This window comes from Emys orbicularis, chromosome 1 (genome assembly GCF_028017835.1).
Source record: "Emys orbicularis isolate rEmyOrb1 chromosome 1, rEmyOrb1.hap1, whole genome shotgun sequence".
Taxonomy (NCBI): domain Eukaryota; kingdom Metazoa; phylum Chordata; order Testudines; family Emydidae; genus Emys; species Emys orbicularis.
Genome location: NC_088683.1, coordinates 90,952,131 through 90,976,245, shown reverse-complemented (window position 1 = coordinate 90,976,245; position 24,115 = coordinate 90,952,131). Strand labels below are relative to the sequence as shown.

Sequence of the window (24,115 nt, the reverse complement as noted above, 5' to 3'; positions counted from 1 at the left end):
GTCTTCTATTACATCCCCTGTTAGTCGTCTCTTTTCCAACCTGAACAGTCCCAGTCTTTTTAATCTCTCCTCATATGGAAACCGTTCCATACCCTTAATCATTTTTGTTGCTCTTCTCCGTACCTTTTCCAGTTCTAATATATCTTTTTTGAGACACGATGACCAGAATTGCACACAGTATTCAAGGTGTGGATTTATATTTATCATGGATTTATATAGTGGTATTATGATATTTTCTGTCTTATTATCTATCCCTTTCCTAATGGTTCCTAACATTCGGTTAGCTTTTTGACTGCTGCTGCATACTGATTGGATGTTTTCAGAAAATTATCCACAATGACTCCATGATCTCTTTCTTGAGTGGTAACAACTAAATTAGACCCCCTCATTTTGTATGTATAGTTGGGATTATGTTTTCCAGTATGAACTAGTTTGCATTTATCAGCATTGAATTTCATCTGCCATTTCATTGCCCAATCACTCAAGCTTTGTGAGATCCCTTTGTAACTCTTCACAATGTACTTTGGACTTACTTATCTTGAGTAATTTTGTATCATCTGCAAACTTTGCCATCTCACTGTTTACCTCCTTTTTCAGATCATTTATGAATATGTGGAACAGCACTGGTCCCAATATAGATCCCTGGGGGACCCTGCTATTTACCTCTCTCCATTCTGAAAACTAACCATTTATTCCTTCCCTCTCTCATATCCCATGACTGCTTACTTTGCTTAAGAACCTTTGGTAAGGGACCTTTTCAAAGGTCTTCTGAAAGTCCAAGTACACTATATCCACTGGATCATCCTTGTCCATATGTTTGTTGACCCCTTCAAAGATTTCTAATAGATTGGTGAGGCATGATTTACCTTTACAAAAGCAGTGTTGGCTCTTCAACATATCATGTTCATCTATGTGTCTGATAATGCTGTTCTTTACTATAGTTTCCACCAATTTGCCAGTCATCTGGTACAGAAGCTGATTTAAGTGTTAGGTTACATACCAGTTAGTAGTTCTGAAATTTCATATTTGAGTTCCCTCTGAATTCTTGGCTGAATACCATCTGGCCCTGATGACTTGTTACTGTTTATAAATTTGTTCCAAAACCTCCTCTATCGATGCCTCGATCTGGACTGTTCCTCAGATTTGTCACCTAAAAAGAATGGCTCAGGTTTGGGAATCTCCCTCATATCCGTTGCAGTGAAGACTGATGCAAAGAAGTCATATAGCTTCTCTGCAATGGCCTTGTCTTCCTTGAGTGTTCTTTTAGAACCTCAATCATCCAATGATCCCACTGATGCCCACTGATTGGCAAACTTCCTGCTTCTGATGCAAAACTAATAGGGAAATCTAGGTTGGCACAACTAAATGCTACAGAATAGCTGAAAGATTTTCATGTCATCCAATACATATATATGTATATATAAAAATCACCTAAATATTCCCACCTAGCCCCCATTCCTTCCCTCAAATTACCCAGGATATCTCACTAACACTTTACTTTGGAAAACACCATGAAATTATCCATATAGCTATTTTTGAGTCAGCACAATATTGATATTATTTTATTTCTGGATTTTAAATTGACTGCACAGGCTTACTTTTGATGTTAAGGAGATATCACTCACTGGGAATCTAACCAGACGATATTTTAAGACAAATATAATATTGATCTTCACCAGTAGGTGGAGTGATTGGACAAAACTCTTACTTCAATGCACTAACATTCTAAGGAGCCTGTAATGTGTTTATCATTGACACTACTGTTGGTAACAACAGAATGAATTTGACTTTGCAGGGGTATCTCCAAAACCAAACTATCTTAAGGCATCCAGATATCAAGGTAAGTAGATTGTCAGGGTGGCAGTTGGATTGTGGTTCAACCACTTCTCTTTATGGATGTGAATGAAGGTCCAAGCAGAACCTGGTGACGTTTGGGTTTACTGAAACATATAGAACTACTTTTATTTTAAGTTTTACAAAACATCCTTTTCTCTTATTTTAAGATACTGTTTTTCGAGGATATTTCATTTAAAAAAATCCATGTATTTCTAACCCAGTGGAAACCTGTGCTATTCAAACAATAACAAACAACAACAAAAAGTCAATTTTGAAAATAATTCTTGGCTTGTTTCTAAGATTAACAAGGTGGTGGAAGGGAGGCTAAAATAATACAGTCCAGAATTTGTTTTGCCAAAGCCAAATAGTACTTGAATATCCAGGCTTCCAAGTTCTGACTTAAATCTAAACCTCATGATTTTTCAAGTGATCTCTGACTTTGGCAAAAGAAGTGGCATCATCCCAAATGATAATTTCAAGGACTTTTCACTAAGGTTAAAGCATAAGCACTCTGTTTAAAAAAGAGAAAAAGGCAATTTGGAAGATAGATAAATTCAGGCTGGCTTTAGATCATGAGATATTTGATTAAGTGTTTAGCATTTGAAGTTAGTATTAGCTGAAGTTTAAAAGACCTCTCATAGCTCAAAAAGGTTATATACATACTTCACCCTGTGTACTAATGAATTTGCACTGATTATCAATACTGAAGAAGGCAGGAAGCAGCTGGTGACACAAACCCTAAAAAACATTGGTCATTTTGGATGGGAATTAGTGCAACCTAGCTCAGAAAGGGGGCAGCAAACAGGGTTCTGTGTGTGTGTGTATATATATATATATAATTTTTTTTAATGCAAGTGTTGCATTCTGAAAATAAGATCAGTTGCAGGTAGAAAGATCCTGAATTTAAAGATAATATTGTGTCTAATCTATTATGAAAAGGTGGTGACAGCCAGCCTCCACTACCAAGTCCTCGGTTAGCCTTTATAACTTTGTATTGGAAAACTGATTTAGCTTAACAATTGACAGATTTATTTTGGAAGCAAAGAAGAATATTTCCTCAAAGTTTTTCTTTAAATCACCCTCTAACTGAGTTTTGAGTTAAAGGTCATTATAAAACTATCCTGATTTGAAACTTTGACTTGTGTAATTTTCTTTTTCTCCCTATAGATTAGCTTTCCTTACTCTTTCAGACTTTCCAGATAATAAAAGCTACTTGAAAACCTATATCAGCAATATCTGAAAAAAATAAGTTGTAATTAAGCAAACTTACTGATAATTTTTACTGTGGATAGCTTTGGGCCCAAACCTGCTAACACTGATATCACTGGGAGTTATGGCCCACTCCTATTTCCATTAACACTAGTGGATGTTTTTGCCACAATCTTCAAAGGAAGCAAAACCAGCCACTTCAAAGTATCTTAAGTTAAACCACTGAGGACACTTTTAGTGTGCAGAGAGTGTGTCAACAGGGGAAGTTAATGCAGAATAGCTAATGTGTGCAGTAAATTCACACCCTAGTTTACTGTGCAATAACTTTCCCGTGTAGACAATCCAACTACAAATCCAGATTAATAATGCCTATCTAACTTTATAAAGAGCTTTAAGATCTACATATGTAAAAATACTATGTAAGCGCAAGGCATTTCATTAGTCACCATATCCAAATGGGGTGACTAAGGCATAAACTGATTTGATGATTTAGCTGGGGAGTTTTTATGTTGGAGTGGGTTAGGCACAAGTTCCAAAACCAAAATATTTGGGTTCTAACCTTGGACCTGACACTTAACTTGCTACACTTTCTTTAGCACTTTTCATCAGTGAACATTTGTAAATCGAAGTAAATAAATAAATAATTGATACTTTGGAGAGAGACTCTCGTAACTCCACAATTCAGGAAAACATCTCTAATAAGGAAGGCCCTTACCCACATGCTTAACTTTAAGCATATGCTTAAGTGCTTTCTTAAATAAGGGTCCAAATGTTGAATGTTAAGTCTAATTAACTATGAGAATTTGTTCTGAAATTTTGAACAATTTAAATACTTTTCCAGATTAAAAGACTTTATAATGGTTCACTTTGGGTATTTGCGTGAATGTTTATTTATGTTCCTCTATCAGCTCAAAGTAATCCAACTACATCACAAAATTGAAAACATACGTAGAACTCACTTATTAGCCTGAGGCAGGCTTCCTGTTTTGTCTTGTTTTTTAATCAATTTACATGCAGTGTTTAGCTATCACAGTGATAATCATTTATAAATGCTGAAAGTTTGAGTTTGACATTGGAGCATATTATAAGCAGTTTTCAAGGGTGGGAATCGTAAAAGGTTTAAGACATTGCCTTTGTTAGAAAAGTAGAGGTGATTTTCTGCTAATGAAGCCGATGGAGAAAATAAAAAATCAACGTACAATACATTCTACACAGTTCCTGGTTTTGGCGAATATCAGAATACCTAGAGCTTACATAGCACTTTTCCCCACTGAACTTAAAGCACTTTATAAAGTAAGTACCATTATGTCCATTTTGTAGATGGGGAAATTGGCACACAGAGAGATGAAGAGTTCCTCAAGGTCACCAACAGGCCACTCTGCGAGAGCCAGGAACAGTCATAATTTATAGTCAAAGTGCTTTCTATAAATACAGTTGGGCCAATTTGGAGAAATTTGGCTTTGGCTGCATAGGTGCTGGAACTAGCTGGCTTGAAGTAATAGTAACAATCCAAACACGTGGTTTCCGCCTTCAGGACCCCCACTATAAAAATTGTTCCAGCACCCCTGTTCGGCTGCTGAATGAACACAATATTTTGGTGAATCCCAAATCCGACCCATGCAACGGGTACAGGAGCATATGGCCAGGCACAGGAAGATGCTTGTTGCTCTCTGCTTCCCAAGTTCCAATCTCAGAGGGTGGGTTTTCCTAGCACCACAATTTCATGATGCCAACACCTAAAAGGTATTTGTTGAACTCAAAGGTTAGGTTCAGCAAACATGAGTAGACCTGGTTCTGATTTCCACCCTAATCATTTGCCAAGCCCTAATTACATACTTTTTTACTTTGCTATGTAATGAAGTGGTTAGCATGGTATGAGCACGGGGTCTGAACAGGGGGACCAGGGACTCAGCTCTGATACTGACTGATGGTCTTGTACAAATCATTTAACTTCCCTGCTTCTGTTTCCTCACCTAAAAAATAGTGACATTGATACTTACTTACCTACATTGAACAGATTAATTAGTACCTGTCATGAACTTTGAAGTTCATAAAGAAGTTAGTTTGTAAAGTCCCATATAAGTGACAAGTATAATTAATAATAATAAAAATGAATAGTTATCCTAGTGAGTACCAATCACATTAAATAATCATCTCAGCAGAACAGGCCTTCCTAATGACATTTTTCAGTAGGCAACCTTAGTAAATTCTTATACAAGCCAATTCCATGGGGAAACCCCCCCCCCCAAAAACTGAAAAAACGTGTACTTCAGAAGATAAATTTGAACTAGTTACTGTACGAGAGCCAATGGACCTGATTTTCAAGTTGTCACACAGGAAAACTCCTTTTGACTTCAGGGATTTGAACCTCAGTTTTACTACAACAGAACTCTCACTGAAGTCAGTGGGATGCTGCATGAATAAGGATCAAGCAAAACTTGAGTGAGGACTTTGAGATTTGCCCTGTTTTTATTTATTGATTGTAAGGCAGTAATTAAATCATTGTGAATGAGTCCACATTTTCATTGTGAATGAGTTCCCTGAGTGTCCCTCTGGCTGTAGGCTTGCTGGATACCACACAGATTCTGATCCCAGTTCTACCAGTGTAAATCCATAGTAACTCTACTGAAGTCAATGGAGCTACTCCAGATTAACAATGATGATTAGCATGAATTAAAACAAATCCTCTTTTATGTTTTTAAAACATGGGTATTTTTTACTGAAAGATTGTGTGATGGTGTGTGTGTGTGTATGTCAATTGATGAATTCCCTTTTGTTTTATGAATAGCATTTCTGATTGTAACCTTCATTGTGGTTTAGAACCTCGATGTTGTGTAGGGCTACCATATGTCCGGATTTCCCCGGACATGTCCGGCTTTTCGGTCTATAAATAGCCGTCCGGGGGGGATTTTTAAAAATCTAAAAATGTCCGGGATTTCCCCCCCGTCGGCTATTTATAGACAGAAAAGCGGCGGCCAAGCGCCGCTGGGCACCCAAAGCTGCTTCCCAGCTCCCCCCATCCCCTGCAGCCTTACCACGCTGTCCGGCCCCGCAGCTGTCTTCCCCCTCCTCCACTCCCCTGAACGCTCCGCCCACCTGCTCCTCCCCCTCCCCTGCTTCCCGCGAATCAGATCTTTGCGGGAAGTCTGAAAAGAAGCAGGGGCAAGCGGGAGGCAGCAGGAGGTAAGCTGGGGCGGGGGGGACGGGAGGAGGAGAGCTCCGGGGAGGCGCAGCCCTGGCCGAGCGGCGCCCGGCGGCCCCGGCCCAGCTCGGGCCCCAGCAGCTCCGGCCCCGGTTCCGGCCCCAGGGCGATGGCTCCGGTTCCGGCCCCTGGGCGGTGGCCCGGCGCCGGCCGAGCACCCCCGCCCCATCCCGGCCCGGCTCGGGCCCCAGCAGCGTCAGCCCGGCCCGGCTCGGGCCCCAGCAGCGACAGCCCCAGTTCCGGCCCCAGGGCAGCAGCCCGGCACCGGCTGAGCACTCCCGGCCCGGCCCGGCTCGGGCCCCAGCAGCGCCGGCCCGGCCCAACTCGGGCCCCAGCAGCGGCAGCCCCAGTTCCGGCCCCAGGGCGGCGGCCCGGCGGCGGCCGAGCACCCCCGGCTCGGGCCCGGCTCGGGCCCCAGCAGCGCCGGCCCCGGCTCCGGCGGCTCGGGCCCGGCTCGGGCCCCAGCAGCGCCGGCCCCGGCTCCGGCGGCTCGGGCCCGGCTCGGGCCCCAGCAGTGCCGGCCCCGGCTCCGGCGGCTCGGGCCCCAGCAGCGCCGGCCCCGGCGGCTCCGGGCCGGCTCGGGCCCCAGCAGCGCCGGCTCTGGTTCCGGCCGAGCGCGCCAGCCCAGCCCCGGCCGAGCACCTCCGGCCCAGCCCCAAGCCCCGCAACCCCGGCCGGAACTCCGATCGGAGCGCAGCCCGATTCCTGGGCTCTTTAAAGATGGCCCTGGTCAGGGGACCGGGGGGGGGGGGGGGGTTGGATGGGTCGGGAGTTGGGGGGGGGCTGTCAGGGGGGCAGGGGTGTGGAGAGGGGTTGGGACAGTCAGGGACAGGGAGTGGGGGGGTTAGATAGGTCGGGGGTTCTGGGGGGGCTGTCGGGGGCAGGGGTGTGGAGAGGGGTTGGGACAGTCAGGGACAGGGAGCAGGGGGGGTTAGATGGGTCTGGGGTTCTGGGGGGGCTGTCAGGGGGTAGGGGTGTGGAGAGGGTTTGAGGCAGGCAGGTAGCAGAGGGGATTGGATGGGTCAGGATTTCTGGGGGTCCTGTCAGGGGGCGGGGAGCAGTTGGATAGGGCATGGGAGTCCCCGGGGGTCTGTCTGGGGGCGGGGGTGTGAATATGGGGTGGGGGTGTGGATAAGGGTCGGGGTAGTCAGGGGACAGGTAGGGTCGTAGGGGGTTCTCAGGAAGGGGCAGTCAGGGGACAAGAAGCAGGGCGGCTTAGATAGGGGGTAGGGTCCTAGGGGGCAATTAGTGGCAGGGGTCCCAGGAGGGGGCAGTCAGGGGACAAGGAGCGGGGGGGTTGGGGGTTCTGAGGGGGGCAATCAGGGAGTGGATGGGCGGGGCAGGGGCGGGGCAGGGGCGGGGCTCCTCCCCCCCCCCGTGTCCTCTTTTTTGCTTGTGGAAATATGGTAACCCTAATGTTGTGGCAGGAACAGTGTGTGTCTGGGAAACTGCAACAGGACCACCAAGAGGCCTCAACACTGAATAGTTCTATCCTGGTTGTTATTGGTAGAGCCATTGATTTTTAACAACTCTCTGCCAGCATGGAAAATCCCAGCAGAAGAACAGAAACAGAAAAAGGCACTAGAAATTGCTTTTGAAAGTGAAATGCTCTTTAGAAAGGGGAATTGTTCCAATACTAGAATGAGACGAGACACACATCTGGAGAAAGGGGAACAGAGGCCTTCCCCTATGGACACTGACCAAAAACCAAAGGGCTCTCAAAAGTGAAGAACCCAGGGGTGGGGGTTGGGGGAGAGGAGTTGTGTTCAGGTGTTCGTTGTTTTGCCTAGATCTGTACTCTCCTCTGCTAAGAGTAAAGTGTGCATATTTAAGAAGTTCCTTTGCAAAGCTGGTGTTCCTGACTTTATCTGCTATGTATCCCTAAAGAGTTAAAACTGGAGTGCTCATGGAGGTGCAATTCGGGGCGGTGGAAGTGGGACATGCATAAGTTGCTGCTGAGGGACAGCACTAGTTTCAGGGCTAAGGGCAGTTGGATGTGGAGTCCCACATCCCCAGGAAGGGGACCAGACAGGGAGTCTGCACCTGAGGAGTGTGCCTGAGAAGCCCAAAGTAGAAACAGTGTCTTGACTCTGTCCAGACCCAGCTGGCTAGAAGCACATGGGATCCAAAGGTTGTGTTCAGTACAGCAGACTGGTAACCATCCACAAGGGGAGCGAGGGGTGGGGGGCCTCAACCCTGGTTGTAATAGACAGTACAATCTTTAAACCAGAGTATAAACTATAATTCCACCCTCTGTATTCAGACTAACCAAATTATCTGTTTTCCAAAATTTCTACTCTGTTTGCCATTTTTAAACTAAACTTTTCCTTCTTGTAACTGGAAAGGAAATTAGCATTCTCAAACCATAAAAAATATTCCAGATGCAGAAACAATAAGTCTGCTGCATTTATCTGCAAATGCTTGATAAGGCTCTGGTTTTCCAGATATGGGATTCATCCGTTCTTTCTTGGAGTATTTTGCTTCAAACTGGGGACGTATTTCTTCCTAAAAAAGAGATGAGCAATTTTTACGTACAGTCCAGTTAAGCAAGGTCAAATTTCAGATCACTTTTTTCATAAAATTATTTCTAGTAATACATAAGTGAAGTGCCAGACACTTAAATCAGGAAATCAGTTGGGAAATCAGCAGCTCTTAATGAGGAAAACAGATCACTGTAAGAAAAAGGCATCTAAATTCACAGAATTACATCCATAAAATTTAACAAACTCCCCAGTTAGTTACTATCATAAACAAGAGTGTTTGAAAATGTATATCTGTAAACAATATTGTTTCAAAGATGACACCAGGAAATTTTCTAGGATTTTGATAGTAGACGGTAGCAATTCAGCAAAGCAGGAATAAAATTGCCCTTAATCCTTTTTCCAAACTCACTTGTAAATAAAACTGCTTGCTAGATACTTGTGTACCCTCCCAGTTTTAGCGAGAGGTTCCTCACTGTTTGAAAAAGTATCTTGCTCCTCATTATTACTGATTTATCTCGGAATGTGGGGAAAGTTAGATATAGGGCAGTATTTAAAGCTGCTCTGATTAGCAGAATTTATTCACCCCTTACTCAGGCAACATTCTCTTTGGCCCTCATTTCCAGCTGCATTAAGTGGCTCCCGCCAGCCCCCTTGCTCTTGCTCTCCCAGCTCTGCCCCCTCTTGGGGATAGGGAATTCCAATAGGATGCGGCTATCCCCCTGTAGTCTGACTCCTTTAAGTGACAGTGGAAGACAGGCACGGCAAAACAAAAGAAAACACAAACCAGCCCTCCAGGTTGTCTCTGTCCTGGGAGAGAATTAGGGCAGGTCTGTTCTTGCAGTGGTGCAGCTGTGCCACCTTGCTATGCCAATGGGAGAGCTTCTCCTGTTGGCGTAGTTAGTCCACCTCCACAAGAGGCGGTAGCTATGATGACAGGAGAAGCCCTCCTGCTGACACAGCACTGTCTATACTGGTGGCTAGGTTGGTATAACCGCATTTCTCAGGGGAGTGAATTTTTCACACCCCTGATCAATGTAGTTATGCTGATGTAAGTTTATAGTGTAGACCTGGCCTTATCCTCTCAAAGATCCTTTGCGGGAAGGGGTTGGTCCTAACTGAAATAGACACAAAACAACACAGATGCCCCCTCCCAGCAAGGAGGCTACATAATAGGAGAGTACCCCTATTCCCCTTCCCAGCCTCCAAGCCCCCTGCTCAGCTCCCCCCAGCCTCCTTGCTCTCTGTCTCCCAGCTCTGCCCCCTCCTCCAGCCCCAGACAGTTGGGGAGGCTCGGGAAGGCAGGGGTTGGAGAGCAAACATGCCCCCACTCACCCAGCAGCGATGGCTCCTGTCCTGATTCCTTGCTCCCTGCAACCAGCTCCATACACCAGGTCGCAATGCCACTCACTCAGATTTGGCCTGGCTGCCCCACTGACATCCATAATGCTAAGTAAATCCCAATCCCAAATCCAGGCAGGTTAAACTGTAAAGGGGCTGCATGTGTAAGAAATGCACCAACGACCAATACTGGGGTACCAGAGCTCATGGAAAGGCAGTTTGAACTTTTGTTACAATGTTTTGTTAGTTTCTTTAAGTGTCTTTTCATTGTGAGGACTCCACCCCTGATGGGTTTGAATCTGGACCCCTCAAATCAAAATTCAGCACTTCAGCCTCTTGAGTGCCTAATGTCCAATATCTGTTAGCAGCAGCAGCAGCTTTTCTGTGCTCCTAATCTATGTGGGCTTCTAACCAGTAGGAGGCAAGACTAGGGTTGCCAATGCTGACTGAAGCTATTCTGGGAGATTTTTTCCCCCCAACATGATGTAATGTCATTTTCTTAAAATACCCTATTCAAATCTCCTGGATTGCTTTCAATAGTCACCGGGAGATCAATGCTGATTCTGGGAGACTCCAGGCCAATCCTGGAGGGTTGGCAACCTAGGCAAGACCAATACAGCTTAGTTCTAATTAAATCTTAAGTCTTAACAGCACCATTTGAGGCCACTCTCACTATGACTCACCTTTCACTAGTGAGTCTCCAGTAAATCCATGACCGAACTATCCTCTAGACCAGTGGTTCCCAAACTTGTTCCACCGCTTGTGTAGGGAAAGTCCCTGGCGGGCCAGACCGGTCTGTTTACCTGCCGCGTCTGCAGGTTTGACCGGCACGGGCCGAGGGACGTACTGGCCGTCGCTTCCAGCAGCTCCCATTGGCCTGGAGCAGTGAACCGCGGCCACTGGGAGGTGCGGGGGGTAGTGCCTGCAGATGGTCAATGTCAGCAAAATGTCTCATGGCCCGTGATCAGATTACCCTGATGGGCCACAGGTTGCCCACCCCTGCTCTAGACACATTGATAACAGTCCCAAAGCAATCCTGGGATTGGTCTGACAGCATGTGTGCACTGCCAGTGAAGCTCCCTGCTGCCCAGGAGTCTGTTTTAAGTTCTTTAGCAGCCCCTTTATACTCTGGGATTCCACAGGGGCTCTCCACTTGGCCCGAAGCAGCCATTTGTTTTCCTTTGTTTTTTTCACTTATTTCCTTCACCATCAGTGTTAAAGAAAACCCATCTTGTCAGCAAATAAGCAAATGTAACATCATGTGGCCTCTTCCCAAAGAGACAATTTCTGTCCGTAGGCTGAGAAGTCTGGTTCTGTGCTGGGAAAATCTACAGTGACCCTGGGGAAGGAATTCTTTCCCACAGGCAGCAGAATAGCCGTGAAGCCACTGTGACCATTAATGCAGCCTGATGACTATTGTAGCCCTCCCACAAGGGCAATGAACCCCTCGTGGAGGAAAGGAACATAGCTCCGCCTGCCATTCTCTAACTCTGCCCACAAAAGAATCCTACATGCCTGGGAGCAAGGAAACCCGGAGCAGCAATGCTCCAGGCCATGCAGGGGTTCCAAATCCACCTTGCAGGTTCCTAGCGTCCTGAATAGTGAGCCCCCCTAGTTCCATTCCCATCAGAGCCCTGCATGCCTGTGTGGCAGCCACAGCAGAAGGGAGGTTGTGGCTATTTTTCACCTCCCCAGCCTCCTCTCCTAGTGCATTTTCCTCCACTGGGCATTGGGTGAATTTAGCTGCTTCCCTGCAAGCCTTTTGGGCAATAATACAATGGGCAGCCAGACTTCTGGGAGCTGTGAAAACCTTTGAGGTTCCCCATCAGTATTCTTAGCAGCTATCCAAAGCAACACCTTAGGAAACTCATCTTGATGTTGATGTATAGTTATTCAAGGGCAGGCAAGAAGGTCAACCTTTTGCATTTTTTTAAATCTGACTTTCTATGGACTAAAGTAATTGCTTTTAAAAAAATTAAATCATGCTGAAAGATTCTTTTAGTGTGATTGTTGCTAGTTCTACCACAATGGGAGGCCAGATCCTTTTCGAATCTGCATTGGCATAAACCCAGAGAATGCCCCCAAACTTCAGTGAAGTTAGTTTGTATTTACATTGGTGAAAAATGAGAGCACAATTTGGCCTGCAGCAAGTTTCTTCACAGCTCTAGATGAAGCATCTTGGGAGAAAATGCTCGTCCTGGCATAAAGATCAATTATAAGATTTATTTTCTAGCTTCTGATGTGAAAGAGAAATTGATAATAAAACTAAAGGAAAAATTGGTTGCTGATTTTTAACCAGAACCTTTTATATGCAAGATTAAAGTAGTAAATTATCTACAAACCTCTTCTTCTTCCCAGTCTATCAAGTCCCAGTCATAAGCAATTACTGCTCGTCTTCTTTTCCAAAACTCCAGGAAAACAGTTGCTGGAGCAAATAGAAAAAAGAAATCGCAAGATCATTTCCAAATGAAGAAAATAAGTTAACTACTAGCATTATTGTTAAATGAAGCTGTTACATTATTTTCATTGGTTTGCATAAATGGACTTGTTTGAACAGCAAATCTTTCTGATGATCAAAACTGCATTAAAAAGGTGTTGCTTTCTGCTTTGGCTTGTGTCAGACATGGTTGAAGCTTTGGCGATTTCATTTAGTGCTAATTGAACATGTTTAATTTGCAATCAAATGAGCTACAGATTGAAAAGAATGAAATGGTTCCTGTGAGTCATTTTAGCTAAATTTAGATAGACCAATGACAAAGACAAAGGTTTCTTGGGAACAGTGTAGATGAAAAAGGTAGCTTGCCTTATCAGAAGACTATTTAAAATACACAGGAATCAGTATCTAGAGGAAGCAAAGAAGTTTCTAATCAGATTCCAGCGCACATGCAATTCAGTACAGAGCTGCTGAGGAGACTGGTGCCTTTAAAATACAGGAACAGATGTTTCTGGCATTGATAACGGAGTTAATTTTTTTCATATGAAGCACAATTACATAACTCACTGGAGTATAGCATAAGTATAGCACTCACTGCACAATAGTATTCAGAAAAGTGGTTGTGCTTGCCACCGTGTTTTATATTGGCAGGAAAGATCAGGAAGTATTTAGTCAATTGATCATAATCCATGTCTTGGAGAATTAAACTGGCACTGTTTATAAACACATTATTTATTTACACGTAAGCCACTGAAATCCATGGGAGTCATTCACTGACTTCAGTGGGCTTTGGATCTGGCCCTTAGTGGTCACGAGAGGTGCCAGATTGATAGCCCTGGAAACAGAAAACCTCTGTTTATTCACAGACCAGGGCAGGGATGCTCCCAGCAGTGACTATGCAAGCCGGACAATGTGCCTCAAGTCTTGTCCTAGAGGGATCACCTTAGTGCGCATGAATGCAGTTCATTCTCCATGACGATTCAGTCCTTAGTCTGCCTACCGCCAACAAGAATCCCAATTATTATGGTGGTTTTTGTGATGCACACAGGTGATAGTTTTGTTTCCTAGTAACTGGATTCAGAGCATCAACTCATTTCACATAGACTAGAAATCAGCCGTCAGAAAGTAATGACTTTTAGTTACTACCACGTCAGCTTGGATCTCTCTTTTCCCCGCTCCCACTTCTCTACATTTTCAGGCTCAGTGGCAAAGTACAGTGAGAATGACTACTGTCCTCACATCTCCTTCTCACAAAGGCACACTGTATTAGAAATCTTGTGAGATTTTCAGTCCAATTTTCTGAACTTTTGAGGCTAATCCAAGATGAATCAAATTGTTTTCCCCTCTTATTTTTAAAGTACACAGTGGGGAAAAAAATCCACAGTTAATATCTCTGCCTATGGCTCTTGAAGTTTCTTTCTGGTACTATTTTTCATTTTTTCAGTATTCACCACTATGATCGCCAATATTCTATTTCCTTTTATTGTATTACACTCTTCTTTTTCTACTGAGGTCAGTAGCCCTTCTTTCCACCATTGACTATTATATCATATGCTGTTGATAGCTCATCTCACTGCATTTCTGTAATACTGAGAGCTTCTAAAAGTATCAAATTTTGAAACCCCCCTGCTTCCTTTCTAGTCAGATCATCTCTAATATCCTTGGTCATGTATTCAGCATTCATTTCTGAACAAGACAGTATAACATCATTCTAGAGAGTCAAGGTGGGTGAGGTAATATCTTTTATTGGACCAATTTCTGTTGGTGAGACAAGCTTTCAAGGTTACACAGAGCTTCCACAGACCTGCAGAAGAGCTCTGTGTAAGCTCAACAGCTTGTCTCTCTCACCAACAGAAGTTGGTCCAATAAAAGATATTGCCTCACCCACCATGTCTTCCTAATATCGTGGAACCAACACAGGTATGACAACACTGCATATAACATTATTCCGTCATACTTGCAGTACTTCTGTTAGGATATTTCAAAATGTACATTTATCCCATATGCTCAAACAAAATTCTTGGAAAGCTCTGAAGTTCAGAACTTACAGACATACTTTAGTATAGTTCTGCTACACTACTGTTTGCTCTCTTTTCAATCTGTCTTGAGATTCAACCTAACAGCAACCTTCTACAAAACACCCCCCTCGACAGGACTTCCTTGAGCACTTTCTGTCTAACTTGTGACCTTTTATAGTTGCGAGGCTGGCTTCCTCTAGTGGTTAATGACCTATTGTTCATCTCTCTTTTCTTACGCTACTTTATTTCAGAGCATTGATGAATACTCTCATTCCTTCTAACCTTCTTGAATACACTACATACTCGTGGATTATGTTAAAGAACCTCCTCAGATTCTGCCCCCTTTGAGAGCAGAAGGAGGAGAATGTTTTATGTTCTGAGGAGTATATTGGCATTTCTTATTGCTAATAAAAATACTAAATAGTTCCACTGGTTTCTGTTCTTTAAACTTTGCATTTCAGCAACTGTTCCAGTGTTAATTCCTTTATCAGAGAAAACATGCTTCCGTGTAGTCAAGGAGGAATTATAATTAGGACTTTTCTAGTGTCTCTTAGCCTCCTGAAAAAACTGTGGAGAAAGGAAGTGGTAGGCATATAAATTAAAATCATTCAGTTGCTTCTCTGGCGAAGCATTCAGAATGACTGCCTCTGCATAATAGCACAGATTGAAGAATGATACAACTTGGTGTTGAGCTTCAAACAAAGCTGGACAACAAAATCATTGTAATATTCTCCCCCTCCATGTCAAATAAGCAAGTGCTATAATGTTACATGACCTTAAAATAACTTGTTTATTGCTTAATTTATTGACAAACATCAATTTTTATCACAAGTCTGTATAAAGCGTGAACATGTCTGTGTGTATATGTGTGTGTGAGTGTGTGAAGTAGAGGATGGAGGTTTCTCATAACTTGATCCTTAGCCAACAGCTATTGTATCTTTAGCAAGAACTAGTCTAGGCAAAAGAAAATTAGTGACATTCCTCCCTAGAGGCTGTACTAATGTTTCCACTAAGCACAATACATCTTTTGGCATAAGGGATGACATTTAGGTCTTTTCCTCTAAAACAACAAACTTGAAAATGTAGGGCTTGGCTTTCACAAGTGCTAAGCACTCATTACTCCAAGTGAAGTCAATGGGAACTGCAAATGTTCTGCACCTTTGAAAATCAAGCCCAGATGCTTGATAGGAAAAAGTATTCGTCCATTTCTGAGATTTGGTAAGCCTGGGTGAGAATATCCTCCCCAGAAAAATTCTGTGTCTCTGAGGGTATGTCTACACTTCAAGCTAGGGATGTAATTCCCAGCTTGAGGAGACCTACCCACTCTAGCTCTGATAGATCTAGTGCACTAAAAATAAACCATAGCCATGGCAGTACTAGCAACGGGAGGGGGTACCACCTATCTACGTGCCTAGCGAGGGGTGGCCCATGTATTTAATAGGATCATTCATATACTTCAAGAAAGCATCCCATATATCTGAGAATTTTTCTTGGATACAGGGACGCTGGAACAATTTGTATAGTGGGGGTGCTTACAGCCTTGAACCAAACTGTAATTCCTGTATATAATAGAAACCACTTCAAGTCAGGGGGCGCTGCAGCACCCCCCAAACTCCTAGTTCCAGCACTTATGCTTGGATATAACATGATGCCTTTTCCCGGAAAAGACAAGGCCTGAAGAATGACTGAATAAAGACTGGTTGAATAAAGACTCTAGAACTTAACTCAATATCAACACATTTTAAAATTCTAGTTTTTCCACCAGTATATAAATGTCCACCTGGATACTGCTTATTTGATCCATTTTTAAAATTAAAATGTCCAGAAACTGAACATTAAAAATATGAATTCTTACCCTTTCCCTCCACATTTTCACTGAACAAGAAAAGACTTGATTGGGAAGAGTCAAGCCGATACTCTGCATTTCAGCATCTGAAACTAGGCATGCTGGAGTTTAAAGGGTCCTATCTCACACCATACATTTAAAGGAAAACGTACTAAATATTACACAAATCCGAAGAAAGACTTACCCCACACTGCCATGAAAACAGCAAAAAAGACAGTAGCTCCATTGTCAAAAAGGTGAGTTACCTGTGAATGAGACCAATAACCTGATGAATTCATTATTTGAAGGTTCTATTCACAATGTATTCTGTTTTGTTAAAAAAGATAAAGATAAAAATGGGTGGTGCTCATGAGAGCCGCTAGACTGGCTGTCCTGAAGACCAACATCCTCTCTGTGGGCCTTACCCTGAATGGTGCTTGCATGGGAGTTACAGGTGCTTAGCACCTCTCAGGATCAAGGCCCATATCAGCTGAACAGTTATCTCTTGTATAGACTTATAACTTCTGGGGTAGTTCATCCTTTTCAACCCAAGGTAATGTGTTTTGAGAAGCTATGCACACAAGATGGTTCATAAGTGCTGTTTCACGTGCTAGGACATAATTTTTGTGACTGCTGAATATATCAAGTGCAATTGCATAATACGTGTAAATAAGTTCTAAAGACCAAATTCCATCATAGTATAAGTGGGTTCATTGAAGTGAAGGAACTGAATTTGCTCCGTCACTTGGAACTTTTTTTATTTAACCAAGTTTATTAAAGATATTCACAAAATACTGAGAAAGAATAAACATTTTCTATTTGGATAGTTTAAATGTACCTTGGCATAAACACAGCTGTCTGACAACCTCATGAAGGGACAGTATTTATCACATATTGGACACATTATAATATCTGTAGCTTGACAGACTTCTTTACTGGAAAAAGAGAGAAGATAATGGTTGATACTTTCATACACAATTATCATTCTTAAAATGGACCAATATATTTCTCTGAAATCACAGATGGTGAATTACATTTCTTGTATCATACATTTCTAGTGCTTTCTGTTAGTGATGTCAGTATGTGCTTGCTGTCTACAACACTTTGAGATATGTACTCTATGACTGTGTAGGTCTTCTCAACTTCATATATGAATAATGCCTTTCTCAAGAAAACACATGCACTTTGAAATCTTTAGATGGCATGTCCTTTTGTTTTTTTTTAAAAAAGAGCAAAATCAAAAAGGACTAGACAACATGTAGAGAATAGTCCTGCAGTGGCTGGCAGGATAGACAGGATGAGTTATTAGCACTTTACCATTTCTAAATTGTCCCTGAGCCAAGAGAGATCTCCAACAGAAGGAGATAGGAATATGGTGAGTACGGATTAAAGGGAATTTTGTTAATTTCAAGGGACTCTTTCAGGCACTGCCTCAGGCTGTGAAGCAGTGTGGAGTTGTAAAACCTCCAGAGGAGCTCTAGGTGGCACAATGCCTGAAAAGTGCCATCTGGAGCTTTGGGAAGCACACTCTCCTTGGAGAGTGACATTTCCTCTCCCCTCTTCCCGCCATCCAGAAAGCCACGGCTCCACCCCGCTCCCCGTCACTGTGAGACGCTAGCTTGGGCAGCACCCCTAGCTTTACATAGTCCATACACTCAGGGGACCACATGATATCCAGCCCATGTACCAGAGCTCAAGACAAGGGAGACTTGATGCACGTTCTCCACTACCTTGTGAAAGCCGGGCACAATCTTGCCCTATGTGTTTACGTTGTTTTTGTTAAAGACTTGATACCATATGGTGAATTTTAAAATAAGAAATTAAACAGAACCAAATTATACAGAACAACCCCAAACATGTACAAATACGGGTAACTTCACTGATAAAAGTGCTCACTTTACCTGACTTGGCAGTGGTTCAGTGTTGTGACTCCATACAAAAAGACAAACAATCCAATGAAGGCAGCTGGGAAGAGCATTCCTGTGTACCAGCCTAACCAGGCAAAGTACAAGCCAATTTTCTCACCAAAATACCGCCTGTTTAAAACACAACAGAGTCAAGTTACCTGCCAGTTTCTGTAGGTTTTATTTAGCATTGTTTGCTAACAGAAAAGGAAGCTTTAAGTCATATTTGAGGGAAGAAATTGGGGCTAAGATTTTCTAAAACAGGAGCCTAAATCCATACTTAGGTGCCTGCATGTTCTTCAAAAACGCTGCACAGTCAACAACTCCCATCGAGGGCAGCAGTACTGGATGTTGAACGTTTTTGAAAATTTGGTAATTGGTTCTGTATGTCCAGGAAACAAAAGGCCAAATGCTGCTCTCCGTTATACAGGAGTGTTTCCTGAGTAACTCTTGAAATTGATGTAGTTACACTGGACCCAGAGCATTTCCAAGAAAAACACAGTTACTAACCTGTTCCATAACTGTTGTTCTTCAGGAAGTGTTGCACGTGTCCATTCCATTCTTGGTGTTGGTGTGCCCAGTGCATGGCTGTAGGAAACTTTTCCCCTCAATGGTACCTGTTGGGCAGTTCGAGCTCCCCCTGCTGCTGCATGCCACTGTGTTCAGGCATAAAGAAGGGGCAGAGCCAACCCTAGCCTCCCCTCAGTTCCTTCTTGCCATAACTCTGATGGAGAGGGGTAGGTGGGCAGGTCGTAAAATGGGCATGTGCAACACATCTCAAAGAGCATCAGTTACGGAACAGGTTAGTAACTGTTTTTTCTTCGTTGAATGATTGCACGTGTGCATTCCTCTCTTGATGACTCACAAGCCACAAGACAGGAGGCAGGATTGGAATCTATTTCAATAAAGAGTAAAGAACAACTCATCCCACTCTAGCAGCATCTCTGGAGTCTTGAGCCAGAGCATTGTGGGAAGCAAGTATGTGGACCAAGAACAAGATTGCCACTCTACAAATGTCTGCAATTGGAACTTCTGCCAGAAAGGCCACAGAGGCTAATTGTGACCTCGTTGAATCAGCTATGACACTGTTGGATGCAGCGACATTAGTAGGGTTGCCAACTTTCTAATCATACAAAACCGAACACCCCTGCCCAGCCCCCTGCCCTGCCCCTTCCCCGAGGCCCTGCCTCCACTCACTCCATCCCCACTCTCTCCATCGCTCGCTCGCTCTCCCCCACCCTCACTCACTTTCACCGGGCTGGGGCAGGGGGTTCGGGTGCAGGCAGGGGCTGGGCCAGGGGGTTGGGGGAGTGCGGGCTCCAGGAGGGAATTTGGTTGCGGGAGGGGACTCTGGGCTGGGGCAGAGGGTTGGGGTGCGGGGTCCCAGCGACACTTACTGCGGCTCCCAGGAAGTGGCTGCCAGGTTCCTGCAGCCCCTGGGCAGCCAAGGAGGCTCCTCACGCCCACTAGTGCCGCCCCTGCAGCTCCCATTAGTTGTGGTTCCCGGCCAATGGGAGCTGCGGAGCCGGTCCTCGGGGCAGGGGCAGCGCACGGAGCCTCCCTGGCCATCCATGTGTCTAGGGGCTACAGGGACCTGGTGGTCACTTCTGGGAGCCGTGCAGAGCTAGGGCAGGCAGGGAGCCACCAGGGTCCCTTTTCAACCAGGTATTCCAGTTGAAAACCAGATGCCTGGCAACCCTAGACATTAGCCAAGTCATAGCACATGAGTATGCAAAATGCAATCCAGGAATAAATTCTCAGGGTGGGGGGGACTAACCTCTTACTCTCTCTGCCACTGCTACGAACAACTGGGAAGATTTATGAAAGTGTCTGGTGTAGTAGGAAGAGAGCCTGAGACATAAGCCCTTGTATCAGAGGCCTGAACTAAAGTAGTGGTCAAAACTTTGCTGATATGAAGCAAAGTCAGGTTGTGAGCAAGAGGCAGGCCCTGTTCACAGAATTTGGCAAGCACAGGGCTGATATTGCAAAAACACATATTCCTAAGAGGTGCTGGGCAAAGAGCACTCATGCAAGCACATTCCAGAAGGATGATACCAGAACACCTCGATACCAGCAAATTCCCCAAAGATAACAGGAACACACTGACCCTGTTGCTAGACTCTGGGGACGGAGCCACTCAGTGAGTAGACTCAGCCCTGATAGTTGAGGGCACTGAGTACGCACTGTGTAGGGAAGATCTGGAAGCTGGGGGAAATGCCCAAGGACTCCAGAATGGCCACCAATATGAGGCAGAGTTCCATTGTCCCAGCCACATTCTTGAGGCAGGTCCCATTGAAGGGTCATGGTGATAGATGGGAAGATAGGATCTGTGCAGAGACCAGTCCTGCTGTGGGGTTGTGATAGGTAAGATCCCACCTCCAAGTCTGACAGTGAGAATTCCCCTCATCTGACCATGGCAGGGCTGATCCAGTCAGTGCCAGGGTCCTGTGCTGAGAGTCTAGTGATGGATGGAGTGATGCCATCATAGCAGGTTTCCCCTTGGATGGTAATGAGGGGCCACCTGCGGTACTGAAACTTGAATCACTGGCAGAAGTGGCAGTGGTGCCGAGAGACCAGACTCCTGTAGGGAAGACAACACTGGCACTTCTCACTGAAGCTGCAACACTCAGCACCGAGTCAGACTGGGTTGGCTCCGATGGTGGTCTCCATCACAGGAATTTCAGCCTAGCCTCCCTATCCTTCTTTGTCCTAAGTTTGAACTCCCTGCAAATCTGTCACCGGTCCTTCACGTGTGCTTCCCCAAAGCACTTCAGGCAGCTATTGGGCAGGTCACTCACTGGCACAGGTTTGGCGCAAAAAGCACACGGCTTGAAATCCAGTGACTGGGACATACCTTGGTACTGTGAATGGACTAAACGCCAAATGGAGAACACACACACACACACACACACACACACACACACACACACACACACACACACACACACACAGACCAGTATAGTACAGAGTTCCAACGACCATCATGGGTGGTAAGAAGGAATTGAGGAGGACTAGATGCAGCTCTGCCCTTTATACCTGCACACAGTGGCACATGGTAGCAGGGGGAGCTTGAACCGGCCAATGGGTACCTCTGAAGGAAAAAGTTCCCAATGGCCATGTGCTGGGTGCACTGACACCAAGAGTGGAATGCATATGTGCAATCACCCGAAGAAGAATTGATGAATCAGAGAGCATTCTTCTACCTTGCTTTCTTATTTCTGTTTGGAACTTCTCTTACCAGAGTCTCTAGAAAATTTATTCCACAATTCCAACATGGACTGAAAGCGTACCGCACCCTGATCATGACGTCTGATGCTTTATAAATCAATCAATAATAATAATAATAATAATCACAATAACAATAATGATGAACAGTTTAAAAGATCATTCTCCAGATTCATTTTAAGGAATGAGGAAATATAACCATCCTGTGCTTCAGAAACTTTAGGGTCAAATCACAGCTGGGTGTCAGGTCCGTTTAAATATGTTTTACATCAGCACAACTTGTTATGCTAATATTGTAGCATAGATTCATAGATTCATAGACTCTAGGACTGGAAGGGACCTCGAGAGGTCATCGAGTCCAGTCCCCTGCCCTCATGGCAGGACCAAATACTTTCTTTACCATCCCTGATAGACATTTATCTAACCTACTCTTAAATATCTCCAGAGATGGAGATTCCACAACCTCCCTAGGCAGTTTATTCCAGTGTTTAACCACCCTGACAGTTAGGAACTTTTTCCTAATGTCCAACCTAAACCTCCCTTGCTGCAGTTTAAGCCCATTGCTTCTTGTTCTATCCTTAGAGGCTAAGCTAAACAAGTTTTCTCCCACCTCCTTATGACACCCTTTTAGATACCTGAAAACTGCTATCATGTCCCCTCTCAGTCTTCTCTTTTCCAAACTAAACAAACCCAATTCTTTCAGCCTTCCTTCATAGGTCATGTTCTCTAGACCTTTAATCATTTTTGTTGCTCTTCTCTGGACCCTCTCCAATTTCTCCACATCTTTCTTGAAATGCAGTGCCCAGAACTGGACACAATACTCCAGTTGAGGCCTAACCTGCGCAGAGTAGAGCGGAAGAATGACTTCTCGTGTCTTGCTCACAACACACCTGTTAATGCATCCCAGAATCATGTTTGCTTTTTTTGCAACAGCATCACACTGTTGACTCATATTTAGCTTGTGGTCCACTATAACCCCTACATCCCTTTTTGCCATTCTCCTTCCTAGACAATCTCTTCCCATTCTGTATGTATGAAACTGATTGTTCCTTCCTAAGTGAAGTACTTTGCATTTGTCTTTATTAAACTTCATCCTGTTTACCTCAGACCATTTCTCCAATTTGTCCAGATCATTTTGAATGTTGACCCTATCCTCCAAAGCAGTTGCAATCCCTCCCAGTTTGGTATCATCTGCAAACTTAATATGCATACTTTCTATGCCAATATCTAAGTCGTTGATGAAGATTTTGAACAGAGCCAGTCCCAAAACAGCCCCCTGCGGAACCCCACTCGTTATACCTTTCCAGCAGGATTGGGAACCATTAATAACTACCCTCTGAGTACGGTTATCCAGCCAGTTATACACCCACCTTATAGTAGCCCCATCTAAGTTATATTTGCCTAGTTTATCGATAAGAATATCATGCGAGACCGTATCAAATGCCTTACTAAAGTCTAGGTATACCACATCCACCGCTTCTCCCTTATCCACAAGACTCGTCATCCTATCAAAGAAAGCTATCAGATTGGTTTTACATGATTTGCATCTGACTGCTAGGGTCAAAGAGTGAAACCAAACGGTGTTGTTGCCTTTAGACTACCTGAAAACATTCTTGGTCAGCCTTTTACAGTAAGGAAGAAAACACCCAGGTTGTTTCTTGGGTGAGAGGCAGTGGAGGAGAGAGAAAGAGAGTGAACAACACTTGGCCTGGAATGAATGAAATCATCAATTTTAAAATGCATGTCAAAGAGTTTCCAGTTGGAGCAATCCATCTGTCTGAGTTAAAATGATATTTTGTATTTTTAAAGCAATGTGAAGATTGATCTACACTGATTATCATCATTCAGACTCAGCTTCACTATACCAAAGGCCAAATGCTGTCATATTGCTTTTATTCCTCTGTCATTCAACAGAGCCCACAATTCTTCTGGCTAAAGAGACAGAAATATGCCAGTAACACGGTCAATTCTGACAAGGGTAGCAAGTCTCGCTGTACAAAGACACACTGACATGAGTTTCAGATGCCTGACTTAGCTGCATGAGTGAACCCTGTGGCCTAATTTTTTGGCTGACTATCTGTCTGCTCCACTGAGAAAGAAAATTTCCATTTTATGAGATTATTTGCATCAGCACCTATTTTTACCGATGTATATAATTCAAAGTAGTGAAGCAAAGTATTAAAGACAGTCTTCTGTGGTGAATGAGGGAGTTACGTGTAGTATTTTTATGTTCCTCAGGTTATGTGTTCGATATTAATCTGCTTGCTGCCAGGAGTTAAGTCACAGGAAACCCTTAAGGGAGAACCAACAGGAAATGAAACAATGACAAAGATAAGACTCCTTGGGGAACAATCGGAAAGCTATTCATTAGGGATATCCCCTGCCTGCAGCTAGTCTGCTGTGGTGTATTCTTCCCAGACCAAAACCAAGGATCAAAGGGGCTCCTAAACCTTAAAGATGCTGGCCTCAGGAAAGAGGAGAGGGTGAGTGAGTTGTCAGCAGACTGACTGAGACACACGGCGAAGGAACGCCACAAGGAGTGCAGCAAGGAGGCTGTCACTGCCAACCCAGAGATGGGAATATGCTGGACCTACCTGAGCGATGGATAGATTAAGGTTAGGTAGGAAATATGCATGCAGGA

At 44.1% G+C, this 24,115-nt stretch overlaps 1 protein-coding gene across 1 annotated transcript in view; it reads right to left on the bottom strand.

The window, feature by feature from the left end:
* Window positions 1-24,115, bottom strand: part of ANO4 (anoctamin 4) — a 189,506-nt gene that overhangs the window by 36,294 nt on the left and 129,097 nt on the right. Inside the window, exons 12-16 of the mRNA XM_065408353.1 lie at window positions 18,247-18,381; window positions 17,184-17,280; window positions 16,551-16,611; window positions 12,411-12,493; window positions 8,612-8,752 (exon numbers count right to left, since the gene is read on the bottom strand). Of these exons, the coding sequence (XP_065264425.1) occupies window positions 8,612-8,752; window positions 12,411-12,493; window positions 16,551-16,611; window positions 17,184-17,280; window positions 18,247-18,381 (517 nt within the window). The remainder of the gene's footprint in view (window positions 1-8,611; window positions 8,753-12,410; window positions 12,494-16,550; window positions 16,612-17,183; window positions 17,281-18,246; window positions 18,382-24,115) is intronic.